Below are 16,055 nucleotides of genomic sequence, written 5' to 3' on the forward strand. Positions count from 1 at the left end.
GTCTACTGAAGTTAAAGGAATTAGTGGCTTTCGGGCGTGACTAAGGACTAAACGCATTTATCTCCAGCCATCTGGCATAATATGTTACGATTTATAATACGCAAAATACATATAAAATTGCGCAAGCGTTTAGGTTAATAAAAGAGCGTTTGCGACGGACGTGTTCGAGTCATAGGCATGTCGAATTAAAGTTGATATACGAAAAGCTGATTTCGGCGTCCGATAGAACTCGCTTGCGTTTTATTATTTATCAAACACGTGAAAATTACAAGGTAGCCGACAACCGGACAAACACTCAAGAGTTATTACCCAGACACAAGTCCTTGAGTCGGACGCGTGTTAGCAGTGACTACATCTATCCTTGTAAAATTTTATCGTATAGTCAACAGCGTGCCCACTTTTACATGGTCTGCGATAATGCTCACGTTTGTACCAAACGGATGCTTTGCCCTAAGCCGCAAAGGGAAGCTAGTCGACAGGCAAGTGCCAACACTAGCAAAGACTGCACGCATGAAGTCCCCGTGACATTAAAATGTGTGTATTTGCACTGCGCCGAGTTTGTCTAAGGCAGTAATAAAATGTGACGGTAAAACATAATATGTACGTACCGTAGTCACTCCTACAGAAGGCCGCGACCAATTCGGTGGAATTACACGGTCGACACGCTGCAAGAAAAGAACAGATTGAATGAGACACCGCTGTTATATTACAGTACACATTACACGCATTAATTAACGTATGAGTAAGGTGATACGATGGCAAGTTCCAACAGGCACTGCACATTGATTTGATATTGAACAGTGATTAACTGATTAGTAATTATACACCGTAACCGGGGATATATATATTATTAAATGTTACAAAACACGCTACAATATACAAATGAATAATTGGTCACAAAGAACCCTATCTGTATTAAACTCGACAATTATGGAAGGGGGGAGGCTTTCCAACGATAGGATATCTACTGATTATTCATTACGGGATCTGTTTCTAACCAACGCATCCGCGAACACGAGTGAACCCGGTAGGCCTACTCAGTGCAACCGGCGAAACCTTGCATTTAATAAAAACAACAACTCCGGGTGGTTTCTTAGAGCGAGAAATGGGCAAAAACGCCTGCGAGTAAAGTCAACACACACGAAGCATGGGCGAGACACGAGGAGGAACACCCAATGATGCAATGATATGCACGCCCGAAGTAAAAACCTGCTGAAGCAACAGGTGTCTAGCCACGATGGATGCTGCGTGGATGAATACGCACACGCCCAGCCCCGTGATAGGAATCTTCACACTCGATACATTTTCCACTCTAGAGAAATGCCTCATGCATATGCGGGGAGATGGAGAGATATATGCTGGCTTACATCTTCCGCAGAGGAACCGAATTCATTATGCACGAGAATAAAGCGTGGATTATATGAGAACACTCGCCCACGGTGATCACCAATCGCAAGATAATGGCAAATACTAAGCACTATCAGTACAACTATTACTATTACGACTATTAAGTCATGTGATATTATACAAATGTTTTGGTAGGAAACAATCACTGACTTCATTCCTAAATATCTTGAATGTATGACCCTTATAATTATATGTAAATTAATGCAACCTCACCTCAAACTATACCATACATATACTACAAATTTTCGCTTTCAAATGGCTATATACAACTGCGATGTTGATTAATTGGGACTAATATGCGACAAATGTTGAGCGAGAAATAGCATGCCCTGGGCGGCAGGGGGTCAGGATGTACTCAATGGAGACACACTGTGCAGCTTATGCGATTGAAAGAGTTTTAACCGGCGTCCTCAGCAGCGCTTGCTTCTGCAGAGCTTGTGCAAACAGTTACAGATGCCGAGTGAGCGACCACTCAACGGTCTATCCACGCAGCAGGGTACGAATGGCGAGCGGGCAAACCACTGGTCAGTCAGTAGTAACGTGACATAATCGCACTAGTGTATAAGTGCCATCTCGGACCGTTTAGCAATAGCGTGCAGTCGGACAGGCGGCAGTAGCAACCAGCCGTGAGTTCGTCTGATTTACGCCGAGACAGACTGCGAACAAGAACGCACGCACGCGCACGCACGCACGCACGCGCATACCCACTCACCCACCCACACACACACGTACGCACGCGCACACCCACCAACCCACGCACACACACACGCACGCACGCACGCACGCACGCACGCACGCACGCACGCACGCACGCACACACACACACACACACACACACACACACACACACAGGACACGGTTAGAATAGTTTGAGCAGGGATTTAACCAGGTGGCAGACATAAATAAAGTAAATTCGTTTATGCAATACCTATCAGCGTATGTAAATTTGCATTTAGCATAACACGCCCTCCATCCATTTAGAGCCTCTCAGACGATGGCGAGAGCGATAGTTGTGAAATACTCATGGTCCGGCAACCGAGGAGACCTCCACGGCGATGTATGTAAACAAGCCAGCAATAAACAAGGAGGTTTGAAGTCCGGCAACTAGAGAAACCCCCACAGCGACGCGCGCAAAGCCGGAGCTCCGCTATCGCCGCATGTAAAAACAAGCCGACAAGATGGCGGCGCTGCGAAGCAACGGGGCGCCGCGGCGCAGACGACAGCACCTGCAGCAACGAGCGAAAACGGGTTAAAGACACATTTATCGTACTCCGTCTAAATTTTGTCAAGCGCGCTGCCATCCGGTGGTTATTTGTGTCCCGGCCAGCGCCAAATGAATTGCCCCCTAATGAGTTGGAATGACTAGCACGATGAAATATCGCGCAAGCAGCCGCCAGCCGGATCGGTCGTGACCCGACAGGGTGGTGTTACAATTAATTGGCCCCCGAAGAGGGTAATTTGTCATCTAATATGCGACTTCTGTAACGCCGGTATCAGCAGCCGCGCGAATTAAAACACAACACGAATAGCCGTCGTCGTTCTTGCTCGCAACTCGGCCGCATCCCCCAACGTGTACACAATCAAAAGCGGATTATGCAAATCTTATAATATTCTGTAATATTAATCTCAGATTAATCTTAAAGGTATAAATATTACTTACTTATACTTACTTATACTTACTTAGTTACTTATTTACTCTCGCGACGCGATGACGGGCGCTGTCGTTTTTTGCGTCTAATCCGCGTGCATGCGAGGCACGCTCGCAGTTCGTGATTATTATTTTTTTAAATGGGCGTCGGATATTAATCGCTTGCGCCTGCTAGCGGACAGCGCGGCAGGATGTAGAAGGGAGGAGACGCAGTTTGTCAAAGTGGACGCGCAGAAGGAGACGCGGGGCGGCAGTGGTTAGCATCACCATCACCGCCGTGAGCATGCACAGACAACACTGATGAATAAGACTCGCGCCAGCACGCCCGCCTCTGTCACACTTATAGCTGTCAGCGGCGTCGCGACTGGGGACATCAACACAGCATGTGTGCGTGTGTGTGCGCGTACGTGCGTGCAGGCATGCCTGCGCGTGTATTGATGTGTGAGTGTGGGCGCGCGCGTATAAATATGCGTGCATGTGTGTGTGTGCGTGTGTATGTGTATGTGTGTGTGTGTGTGCGTGTGCGTGCGTGCGTGCGTGTGTGGGTGTGTGTGCGTGTGAGCGAGCGAGCGTGAGTGCGTATGTGTATGCACGCCTGCCTGTGTACCCATGCCTGTCCGTGTGCATGACCTAATACATACATCATCGCAACACACAAGATTCTGACGCCGAACGCAGTTGGTAGTTACCTCGTGCATGTTGCTGATTTGATTTTTTCAACTTTCTTTTAGGTATATATCACACGGCTCGCATAATAAAACCCACCTCATTTGCTTGCCTTGCAATGATCCCTATTTTGAAATTTAAATTTAATTCACCGAGAGTCTACAGAGCATGACTACAATTGTAATCGAGGTTGACAAAAAGGTACTATAAGCCTATCCATGTCGACGCTATTATTCATCACAATTTCCGCCCGTACGCTACAAGCCAACATAAATATTTCAACGTAATCGCTAAACAATGTTCTATTGTTATTGCACTCAAGGCGCCGCCTGTGAGTGGAGTAGCAGTAGAGTGGCGGTGGCTACGAGAGTTAGTCACCTAGTTTGCATTTATAGCCGGCTCTTTAGTATGCGATAAGTACGGAAATTTTCAAAGACCCATTAACAAATTAGAACGTTGCGTGAGCTACACATTAGCGGCAGATTTTTTCTGCAAGCGGTTGTTTTTTATTCATTTTTTTTCCAGCGCGATGCATGAACAGCGCACGTACCCTCTCAAGTTGTAGCCTACTCTGCAAACGTCGATAAATGTACAACGCGACCTAGAAGTAGACGTTATTGCATGTATCTCTAGACATAACATGCTGCTGCTGTTGTATGCACATACCTCAACATTCATTATTAGCTTTTTGCACTGCGTGCAGCAGTAATTGTAAGAAATGTTAATCTAAGCAGTACAGTGTTAGTAGTAGGCCTACAGCATTATATTATGCAAGACTTCACTTTCGTACTTTGAAAATCAACACGCTTTTCCATCATCAAAATATTCTCTCAGCAGAGACAAAGACGGAGTAAGAGAACGACGAGGAACGAAAAATCGACTGGACGAGGAGAGACATGTGGGGTCGGGTATAAGAGGGTGGTGCATGGGGGGGGGGCCAGGGCGGTCTAAATCATCAACTCGTCCGAGAGCAAATATTCTGCGCTTTCTCTACTCGCTGAAAGGATGCGCAGTTCAAATCAGCGACGGCGGGCAGCACAACTGTCGTGTTGCCGATTTCTGTTCTCGGTCTATTTCCTGCGAGTGTTGACCGTTTGTCGCAACAATCCCGATGCGCAAAGAAAAACACGAGAAACGGGATCGTCTCCTTTAGAAACATCGCAGCCGGCTGCCAGCCCGTGTTGCGGCCCGCATTCTCTCACAACACGTGGATGTCCAAGTGTGACAAAGAACATGGGGCCCAATAATGGTTGCAAATTGGACGCGCTCGTGTTCAATGCCTTACAACCGCTTCTCTCCCAACGAGAAGAATGCCTCATATATAGCGAATATGTTAAGGGTATTCAAATGCACACAGGTGTGGTTCGTTCAGTTGCAAGCAGAAGAGTAGAATGCATTATAACGTGCATTCCCCGAATGTTATTGCTAGGTTATTATTTGCTAAGACACAGTAAACTCTATCCCCGGCCGTTTCTTTACTGCGTAAATCTGTAGGAGAGGCGTGTGTGCAGTGCACAACAAAGACAGCACGCTAGTAACGCACGCCGGCCGTAGTAATAGTACTAATAGTGCTAGTATTAGTACTAATGGTACTAATAGCCTGCGGACACACTACGCGGCTGAGCCGGGCGACTCTGTGGATTTTCAGCACGCTTCATCTCGCGCCACCTAGATTGATAGTCACTTGATTGTAAATGGCCGAAGATGGAAAAAGCTGTAAATGGTTGATTTTAAATCACGTGACAAATAATTGTGATTTGATTGGCTGATGAATTGTACAATCGGCCGACTCAATCACAGACACGGGCACACTAAGCGATTGCAGCCGGCCGGCTCAAATAATTATCAAGCATGTTTGATACGGCCGGCTCGAAAATCGACCGTGACTGCGACCGGGACACTGGACACACTAGCCGATTTTTCATGCGGTCTCGCCGGCCGGCTGAGCCTTTAGGAGACACAACTAGCAATTTAACAGTCGACAACGCTGGCAACTTATTCACGATGCGCCCCTGGAAAAGAATCTGAAAGCAACAACGCTACGCGTCTGCCATCCATCAAACGAGTCTGCGAGCACACAGGTGCAAACACGAGCGAACAAACACACCTCTCATGCTGCGAGCCTCACTCTACAAATCGCACCTAATAGTAGGGGGTTTGCAGCCAAATGGGGCCAAAAGTGGCGCAAATCAGACGTCGCTAGTGGAACAAACTACAGATTAGCGAGCCAAGAAGTCAGCGAGTGTGTAATCCGACGCGCACGCGCAGTTACGGGGCATCCCCGTCGGGACGGAGCGCGAGCCGGGCCGAAATTCGTCATTTATTTGCTTATGCAGATATCCGTGACGAAAGAAATAATAAACGGAACCCGGCCATGTGAGAAGTTTCCGTATTTACCGGTGATCAATCACGGGTCTGAAGAAGGACAGCTTTTGTGCAGGGGACACAGTGCGTCCATGCATCATGTTAAGGGGCAGACACACGAAGCACAACCACGCGCGAAGGCTGCATGCAGATAACGTGAATATCAAATCCCTCCCGAAGCACATTTTGCAAGTTTCTTCGTAAATGCGCATCAAAGACTGACGCTTATGCGGGCGGACGCGAATTGACGGCGGGAAAACAACTTGTGATATCATTATCACTTTGCATGCGACAAGTCGACAACGCAATAACTGCACCCCCTGTCCTAGTCCGAGATTCCTTTGACCAATGCCCACACCGACGATTTTGGTGGATTTGGTGTGGGTTAGCAACTGTAACCCTAACCCACACCAAATCCACCAAAATCGTCGGTGTGGGCATTGGTCAGAGGAATCTCGGACTACCCCTGTCCGTGTTTGAACGGTAGTTGTTAAGTCAGTTTATTAGTGTGTGAATCTTAGTTTCCACGTAGACAAGTGTGATAATGCTCGCAAACTTCCACTCCCGTTGCACTATGCTTTTGCTGTGCTATGCTTGTTGCGCTATACTCTTAATTGATGTGTGGTAGCGGAGCGAATGGCGGCATAAAACACGGGTAGAGCTAGGCACAATAATGTACCTCAGCGGAGTAAGAAGCTATAGGCAATTTTAGGCCCGATCCACAGCAAAGCCGAGTGGATCTAGTTAGCTCCTCTACATGTAGCTATTAACTGCGCAACAGGAGGTCTGTGGAGACCTTGGCATGGCCCCGTGGGGAAGTCGCGGCTACGGGACGAGACCCGCTGGGGAGCGAACGAAAGACGAGAGAGAGAGAGAGAGAGGAGAGAGAGAGAGCAAGCAGAGAGAGAGAGGGGGCGGGCGGGGAGCGAGGAGGGGACGGCGAGGGAGAGAGAGAGAGAACGAGAAGAGAGAAAGAGAGAAGCCCTTACGAGAAAGAGGGAGAGAGAGAGAGGAGAGAGAGCGCGCAGCCAGAGAGAGAGCATGCATAGTCCAGCAGTTTGCGTGATTCGATTTGTAAACCCTTCACGACTGACAGGTGCGGGCTAAAACCGGTGGGTAACTGTTATGAAGCCTTGTGTTGTACCTGCCTATGGTCAACGGAAGCGACCCGCCACCGAGCCGACAGGCATCTGAGGTGTCTATGTAAAGTGCTGGCACGTACACCTATCCAAAGTCCACAACACCTCGCCTATCCCCTCATACTGTTTATCCATCGCTAACATTTAGCGCACACGACACGCGGTAACATGCGTAGTAGTGCAGTGCCGCTCAAGGGGTCGTTGTCGTACACGTACCAGCAGATTGAGTTACCCCGAAGTACATATATGTCTAACACGAAAGGTAGCCAGAGCTTGTACGTACAGAAGTCGTACCTAACCCTAAAACACACAACCAAAACCATACCCATTAAAAATATAAACATAATACTATTAAACAACCTATAACTACCTCGGGTACATATCTGTAGTACCTGATACGACAACGACCCCATCTGCTGCAGTGGCCAGTAGATTCTAATCTCGGGACCCCCAGCTCTTTCCCGACTCCGCATACTTCATAGATTCAGTTCACTTGCTGTGGGGTGGCTAGTCTGAAACATGGGTTTTCATACCTCGCAACTCTCACGTTTTTGTCATATCAGAGCGACACCCCTCCCATGTCAGTGAAAATATATACCGCCTCACGCCTGTTGTGAAATAACCAGCTGAATTAAATTCTTAGACGCCAGTACAAAAATCATTAGTTTCTATCCCTATACCTCTAAACCTAACCCCAGCCCTATAATCTAACTATTCTTAACCCTAACCCTTATCCTAATTAATGTAATCGTATCTTATCCTAAGCTTATCGTTATAACCCGGAGTCTGCAGATAATAATTGCAGGTGATAATAGTGCTAAGCAGGTGATAATGCACTAAAGACGGTCATACGCGTAGAAAGGGCTATAGGAACGTTTCGTCAATGTTTCGCCGTGCACACAAATCACGCCTTTCGGCAATTCCGAGAGTTGCCGGGCGTGTGCTTTACACACCTTTTTCATGTCGAAATCTAAAATCGAAAAAACAGCCGACGGAATTTTAAATCTTCAAAATATCGCATGCATAACTCGTGTTTGATAATGGAACCTGTACGCGGGGGTGCGCGTTCGCGTAGAGACTACAGAACAAGGTGCAAATTCTTCCCCTGAAATCCGGACGAGTCGCATCTCTCGACAACGCTAAACTAATACAGCATGAAATGGCAGAGATATGCGCGCAGCTCTTCAAACCAGTTTTATAAGCTGCTCGTTAACCCCCGTTGTACTGAAGGCAAGCAGGTCACCGATGATAAGAAACGTAATCTTACAGCTATAATAAATGCTCAATGCTAAGGGTCAGCGTGTAATGATAGGTGTTGTACGCCGAGCGTATTGGTGGTCAATAATATGGTGCGTTGTTTAGTATGTTTACACGGGACAGCCACCGGAGATAATTAGAAATTTTTGTTGCCCAGGTTGCTATTAGCGTATCCCATTACAGCCACTACTAAATACATCAGGAAACAGCGATTTTTCATTGTATAAGTACTCAGCATCGCGCGTAAACCCGTCGTATAAAACCGAACGTAAAACTTGTCACCTAACGTTCAGTAGAAAATAATAATACTAAATACTAATACTAATACTAATAAAAATAATAATAAATATACTACACAAATTAATAATATATTCCCCCACCTAAAACTAGACTGATTCCAAACGGCCACTGGCTGCCGTCGCGTTGAGTCTCAACGTCGTACGGGGTCAGTCTAACGTAAATCCAGATTTTCCCACAACGTGGGCAAATAGGAAATCCGTTCGCGTTGCGTCATCGCTGTGTACAGACCAACAACACGGATGCAGCGACGCTCTCCTAATACCTGTGTGACTCACGCGCGATCGGACTGCCTGTGGTAACCTGCTCGACCAGCAGCAGCAATCAGAACAGTGGCCCTCACCCTTCATTACACCCGATGGCCACTGGCCGCACTGTCCCGCGAGCCCTGGATGACCCTTACCGTAGCCTCATTTCACCGATCGCATGCCTAATTAGCTAATCCACCAAGCGGGCGACAATAGATCACAGAGCAATACCAAAGACCGCATACGGCTCTACATGATTCGCTGGCAATAGTGTCCAAGGTCTGAATAATAGCTAGTGGCACCCGCGAGACGTAATGTACGGTTAATGAGTGATAAACAGTAGCCGAGAGTGAACTCGCTGACGCAACTGCATCTGGGAGCCATTTATGTTATTGGGGCGATAAAGCAGACGCACAGGCGGTTTCGCTGTAAATTCCCAGACGCATTTACGCTTACCCATCCTTCTTATGCAATCTTGCTCTAACTGCAGTAATCAAGACGGTGGGGGTGTCAGATGAGTCTATTATAGCAGCTATTTAGCAAGTGTCACCAGATGGTAGACTATTGACCAGTTACGCCACCGAGCGGGTCTAGCCCATCGCAACATCTAGGGTATTTTACGAATTTATTTATTTTGTATCCTTGATAATTTTGATGTTGGAGATTCTACTGACGTGTGGAGGCTTGTCACGGGGGGCGGATCATTACGCGGGCACAGTCAGGGAATTATTTTAATTACGAATTTTGCATGACTTATTATGAATGATTATGAATTATGTACATTGCCGGTAGGTATTACTTTATATTTAATAAGTGCACGCAGTTGTTCGCAACTGTTTACATACTAGTACATTAACTTTTTGTTTAGCAATCGTCCAGTTTCCATAATGAACTTCGTGAGTATATGTATAGTGTTTTTGCTACATTCTCCTGCATGCCCTTTAATTCCATGTGAGGCCAAACGACCAAAAGGGGACTGACTTTCATTAACTTCACCGCGAAAGAAATCATTTCTCATGTTCGATCATGCGTGGCAAGATGTCGGCGTCATGCCAACCGACCTAATAAGTACGCAAAAAGAAGACATCTAATACTTAATTAAAATTTAATTAAAATAAAATTGATTCTGAACGAAAAACGCCCATTTCATGACAGTTGATAATTTTTTATTTGTTTCAATAGGTAATTCTTCCCCTGCTCTCAGTACGCTGGTCTCCTCCGCAACAAAGAAAAATTGGACGCCGCTTACTCCCAAAATTCCCACCCTTGCAGCGTAAACACTAGTCGGGCAATACAACCCGCGTTGTGCCTACTACGGACGTAGTTAGCGCATGTCCACCTAGTGTCTAAATTATTCAGTCACAACAAGAATTCCGCGTCTCCCAATCACACGCCAATATTGGCCGGTCAATTACAAATAGATAGGAAAGGGACAAATATTATCGTAGAGTAGAACAATCGAGTGGTCACCACGTGTGTCTGAACCGTTGTCCGACGCTAGAAACAGACCCCGAGTCCACCGTTCCCTATTTATTTGCGTAGGTGTCCACCAGAACGAGTGCAGTCTGTAACAACAACATCGCTGGGAGTAGAACCATTAGCCATGCTACACGGACTTGCACCTAGATATATATAAGGCTTTCGGACAACAGCGGTCAGCTTGCTAAGCAAACACACACCGGGTCAGTATCTATGTCCGCGGCCGCCCCTACTGCACGCAGATCAGAAAGACTACACTAGAGATAAGCTATGACAAACACCACGTACAATCTCCACCCACCCATAGTCTGCTGGCTAGATGTACTTACAAGCATCGATCCTACACGGGCTTGTATCCGATAGACATGATAGAGATTTAGTGAGAAATTCGCGGCATTTCGAATAGCGAATGTATTTGACATATGCCTATCCTATATCGATTTTTTCTATCAAAAGTGCATTCACATGCCTGCATGTTAATATCCGAATAATTTTTATCCACTACTGCTAATCATTGAAATATTAGATGTGTTAATTATCACATACAACCGTAACTTATATTCAAAACGCCTATGATTCCTAAATGTCCTATGATGAGGCCCATAGGTTCAAACGCGGAGATCAAGCCTCCACTATTACGATGTAACTCACACCGCTTGGCGGGAATCGGCGAGAGAGGATGCGAGGGTCGATCACGCGCACACATAGCAAGCGCCGCAAGATGTTCCCGCTAGCGCACAACGAGAAAATAGGGTTGTGGGGAGTAGTAAAGGCGGGAAAGTATCACCCGGGAGGCTAGGCACGGGGAAGGAAACATGTGCCGTTTCTTTTGCTGTTCGCTGTCACGGTTGCGCGGTCGGCACGATGGATGCCCTGCGGCAACGTGAAGCGATTACGTCTGCTCATTGTACGAAACAGCAGAATGAGTTTTCGACATTATACGCATACGCGCCGTTTACAATAGCTTCGTTTCAAGAAAGTCCATGCACGCGCAACAGTAAGAGAGCGGTAAACACTCGTACCGAATCACACGCTATACGTCACTCGACTGACTGGCCGCGCATGATACCTGCAGTGGTAGTTGGTGCATCATTTACATAGATTTAAGCACAGATTCATTGATTTAGTCTAGCTATTGAACAGTGTGTCGTTACTAGCAACAAGGAAGGCCTCGGCCATTATTTAAACTTAATGAACTCGTTATTATTCTAAATGTGCTAGGATTTTCCGACATCTTGGATGTCTTGCAGTCCGCAGGGCTACAGTTTACATCATTAAATTGTAACAGTGATTACACGTGTTCTATATGTTGTATTCACACACCACACAAGAGCGCAGCTATACCTACGATTTGAGATCAACTTATTGTATTTATCGTGCGTCCGTACCAGCATTATGGATAAAGGGGGTAGGGTAACCCTCGGGGGTCACCGTACAGCAGTCTACGTGGGATTAAAAATGAATAGATTTCGATATTATTCGCGCTTCCTGATTGTCAAAATTGTATTGTAAAATTTCATTGTAGTCATTCTTGTGGATGATTAGCTCTTTTGGAATGTAAACCTATTGAATAAAGATATTTGGGAAGTGCATTTACATTCCATTCCATTAAGATCAGACTTAACACCAATTGACACCACGCAGCATTTTGCTGGAAAAGCCATCGCATTGATCTGCACACCGTTACCATCTCTCATGTATTAAAAATGTTGACGAAGTTGAGTAAAGGGAAATTCAGTAATGCCGAGATGCTTCAAGAATGTACGACGTGTTTTATATAGAAAACGAATTTAGGCCTACATGCATGCATTTGCTAGTGATAAATTGTTCATACGCTTCATTGGTTAAGCCCGGCGCACACGTGAGTAATTTTACTCAAGTAAAATGACGCATGAGTCAAAATACTAACGCGTAATAATTTTCCGCGTTCGCCGCATACGTGAGTAAAATTACTCAAGGAATAAGTGGTAATGCAGATCACGTGACTGTGCGCAGCCAATACTGGGCGCACAATGATTTAAACGCATGCGCTGTGAGTACCAGTGTTGAGTAAATTTACTAAGCGCGCGCGCACACGTTATGTAAAATGACGCATGAGTCTAAAATTATCAAACACGTTTGATATTGAGTAAAAAATGACGCATGCGTCAAATTACTCAACGAAAATCCACCGCACACGTGAGTAAAATGACTCATGCGTCATTTTACTTGAGTACAATACTCACGTGTGCGCCGGGCTTTATAGAATAAAACTTCCTGGTGATTTGATAGACACGACACCCTGATTCATCCCTACCTAATCACTTGCTGTATATACCACAGTTTCTTGACATTTACCACATTACCCATGTCTGTGGGAACGAGCAAAATTATAGAATACTTCCAAAGAAAAATTTCGCGCATATGTTAGCCAGATTTATTTGGCGTACTTCAAAAATTTCTATTATACTGGGGAAGATTAACAAATATACGAAAGCAATTCATGCTAGTTCAACGGACATTATGTTATGTATTTCTTCAATGGTGTTTTTAATGTAACGTAATACCAAGGAGCTCATAGAAGGCTTATTGGAGTTACATTGGGTTGATAATTTACGGTCATGGCACTTTTCCGTGCGCACCCATGACTCACGTAAAGGATGAAGGGAGAAATTCTGATACGGGGCGTTTTACGGCCAGCAGTTTTTGCTCATTTCCAAGCGCGATTTTTCTAAAGCAAACTAGCGATCATACATAGAATATAAACTTGCATAGAACTCGTTCAGCAAATAAAAGATTGCGAACGCATTCAGACCGTGTAACATATATATCTTGCAGCGCATTCTATGAATCAAAGACCGCGACTGTCTGTGCGCTTGCGTTCTGCCCGCGTAGCACTAGACACGCCCTGCCCACTACTACGAGCACACTAATCGGTTACGTCACCATGGATATGCTCCCACGTGGGACAAGTACGCCAGTGTCACGGATACCCATGAGAATGCACGAAAAAAAACCTGCCCGCCCTACGCGAAAAAACAAGCCCGGGAACTGTCTTGCGTATTATACGTATCGGGCGCGAAATGTTCGCTCGCCGTGCCGCGAACACATTCGCGATGCAGCTCGTAGCGAAAGAGTTGGCGAGAGCAACAATCAATCAATCTCCCGGCCGCTACTGTTCAACGCCGCCTTCAAGGCACAACTTCCATTTGGACTCTCACATTAGTATCTCCGGGCATTCATCCAGCGGCGTCTCTCAGAGAGAGAGAGAGAGAGAGAGAGAGAGAGAGAGAGAGAGAGAGAGAGAGAGAGAGAGAGAGATCCCCGCACGCGACTAGACGATGCGTCTAGACCCTATATGAGCGCGAGTGTATACGATGCGCGGGGGTTGCAACGCGCGCGCAACTTCTATTGACACGCAGTTACGCTGCATGTCTGCATGTCTGTCTGTCTGTCCATACGCACATGCACCTGATCAGCGGTCGAGCGATAAGCATCGGCAGACGCGCGACAATGGCGACACGGGCGGACAGCGTCAACGGAGACTAGGCGATAGACATCAGCGCCAGCCCGAATACGCCGAAATCCGAATCCCGACGCGAGCGAGCACAAAGGTGGGTTTGTGTTGCGGGCCGTACACGTCGGCAGCGTGGCGAGGGAAGGTCAGCGCGATTATGGAAGAAGTAAGAGAGCACAAAGTGACTACTAAGCGACAAAAGCAGACAGAAGCCTACTGTATAGGGTAACAGTTAATGTCCACCGATTGCCTTTTTCACCGTCGTGCCCCAATGGCATGAAAACCTTCCTTGGCATCGTTTACTCAAGCGAAACCGCCCGGCAAGCGAATAACTAATATATATATTACCATCTTAGTAGCAGAATTCCTAGTTACGCATTCCGATCTTGTTATTATACCGCGATTGAACTGACAAGTTAAACACCGCAATTAAACTCAATTTGCCACGCTGAATGTCACGAGCCATTCATTTTCGAATATATCATTGAATTTATCTTAACGCCGTTACAACAACAGTTTCAATTCTTCCTAGGTTCAATGTCGCGATTATTGATGAAAATGTAACATTGAGTAAAAAATAACCCACATATTATCAGGAGCACATAAAGGTCTGATTATGTCTCATTTACTCCCTATTTCCACCTGATATTATGGGAGCAGAAAGCAAGTATATGAGTACACTAAACGTCCTCAAATTTATGCGAGCCATAATATTCTGTAAGCGATCCGAGCGATTTCATGTGGTATAATAACTGGTTTCTTACGACAGGGGCGGAATTATTAGAATATATTCAGAGATATATATCAGATGGATCTCCACAGAGCACAGAACACGTGCTCACAAATGGATAATCTTCACGCACACTTGTTCCCTTTCAGGGAGTCTGTTTGTGCCATCATCCTCTCTATCACACGGTGAGTCGACGGCAGTGCTATCGCAGAAAACGCTGCCAAGAATGTGAAAAGTCGGCAACTTTTTGTGGGAAAAATTTTGCGCAGCAATGCCGACCGAATGCCTTTTCACCCATGATAGCCGCTCGGACAATAGCATCTGCTGACGTTTCCATGGATACTAATAGGTGAACCACAACTCTTTACGTTAATCTGACATCGCGTCTTTCACGTCGGATTACGCCATAAAGCGATGCCCTAAATTCTTGCCTAACGCTGATAGATCAAGCACTAGGAAAATTCTCTCGGCAGAAGCAGCAGAAGATCTCACGCAGATAGCGTCCCTACGCAGAGACACCAGTCTCGGCAAAATGTTGTTTTAAGAGACTACTGCCGCGACCATGGTGCGAAAGGAACAAAGCCGATGAGGCAACGCTGAGAGATGAACGCTGTGCGTAGGAGGAAACATACTGATACTACGTTCTCGCAAAGTACAGGGCGGAAACCGTATGCTAGTGCAGAAACTATACGCCATTGCATAAATATGTAATGATTTATTGGGAATTTATATGCTAGACCATCACATTAACTATAGTTAAAACTTAAAACTAACATGAATACGACACTAGCATCAGCAACAAGGAGGAATGAGCACTGAAGGATCTAAATCAGTAAGATCTAAATAAGCTACCCAATTAGACCGCGAGAGTTGTTTACCATTGTAATTCCAATCGAGACATAAACACGAGTCTGCACGGATACGTTCACCATAAATCCTATAACATAACACACCCGTGCTTCACACGTTACAATAATGTTGACAACTTGAGTTCTAACTGTGTAGCCCTACGATTCATCACAGGAAAGCGGACGGCCCACTCACTTCCACTCACGCTCTCTCTCTCTCTCTCTCTCTCTCTCTCTCTCTCTCTCTCTTCGCTCCCCAGCGGGTCTCGTCCCGTAGCCGGACCTTCCCCACGGGGCCATGCCAAGGTCTCCACAGACCTCCTGTTGCGCAGTTAATAGCTACATATAGAAGATATTATATATATCTTTCTCTTTCTATATCACACACACACACTCTTTCTCCCTCTCTCTTTCTCTCGCTGCCATTCTCTCTCTCTCTCTCTCTCTCTCTCTCTCTCTCTCTCTCTCTCTCTCTC

At 46.1% G+C, this 16,055-nt stretch overlaps 1 protein-coding gene across 1 annotated transcript in view; it reads right to left on the bottom strand.

The window, feature by feature from the left end:
- The window catches only part of LOC106805423 (meteorin-like protein), a 29,474-nt gene that overhangs the window by 8,595 nt on the left and 4,824 nt on the right, over positions 1-16,055 (bottom strand). Inside the window, exon 3 of the mRNA XM_014806999.1 lies at positions 609-665. Within this exon, the coding sequence (XP_014662485.1) occupies positions 609-665 (57 nt within the window). The remainder of the gene's footprint in view (positions 1-608; positions 666-16,055) is intronic.

This window comes from Priapulus caudatus, unplaced genomic scaffold (genome assembly GCF_000485595.1).
Source record: "Priapulus caudatus unplaced genomic scaffold, Priapulus_caudatus-5.0.1 Scaffold113, whole genome shotgun sequence".
NCBI lineage: Eukaryota > Metazoa > Priapulida > Priapulimorpha > Priapulimorphida > Priapulidae > Priapulus > Priapulus caudatus.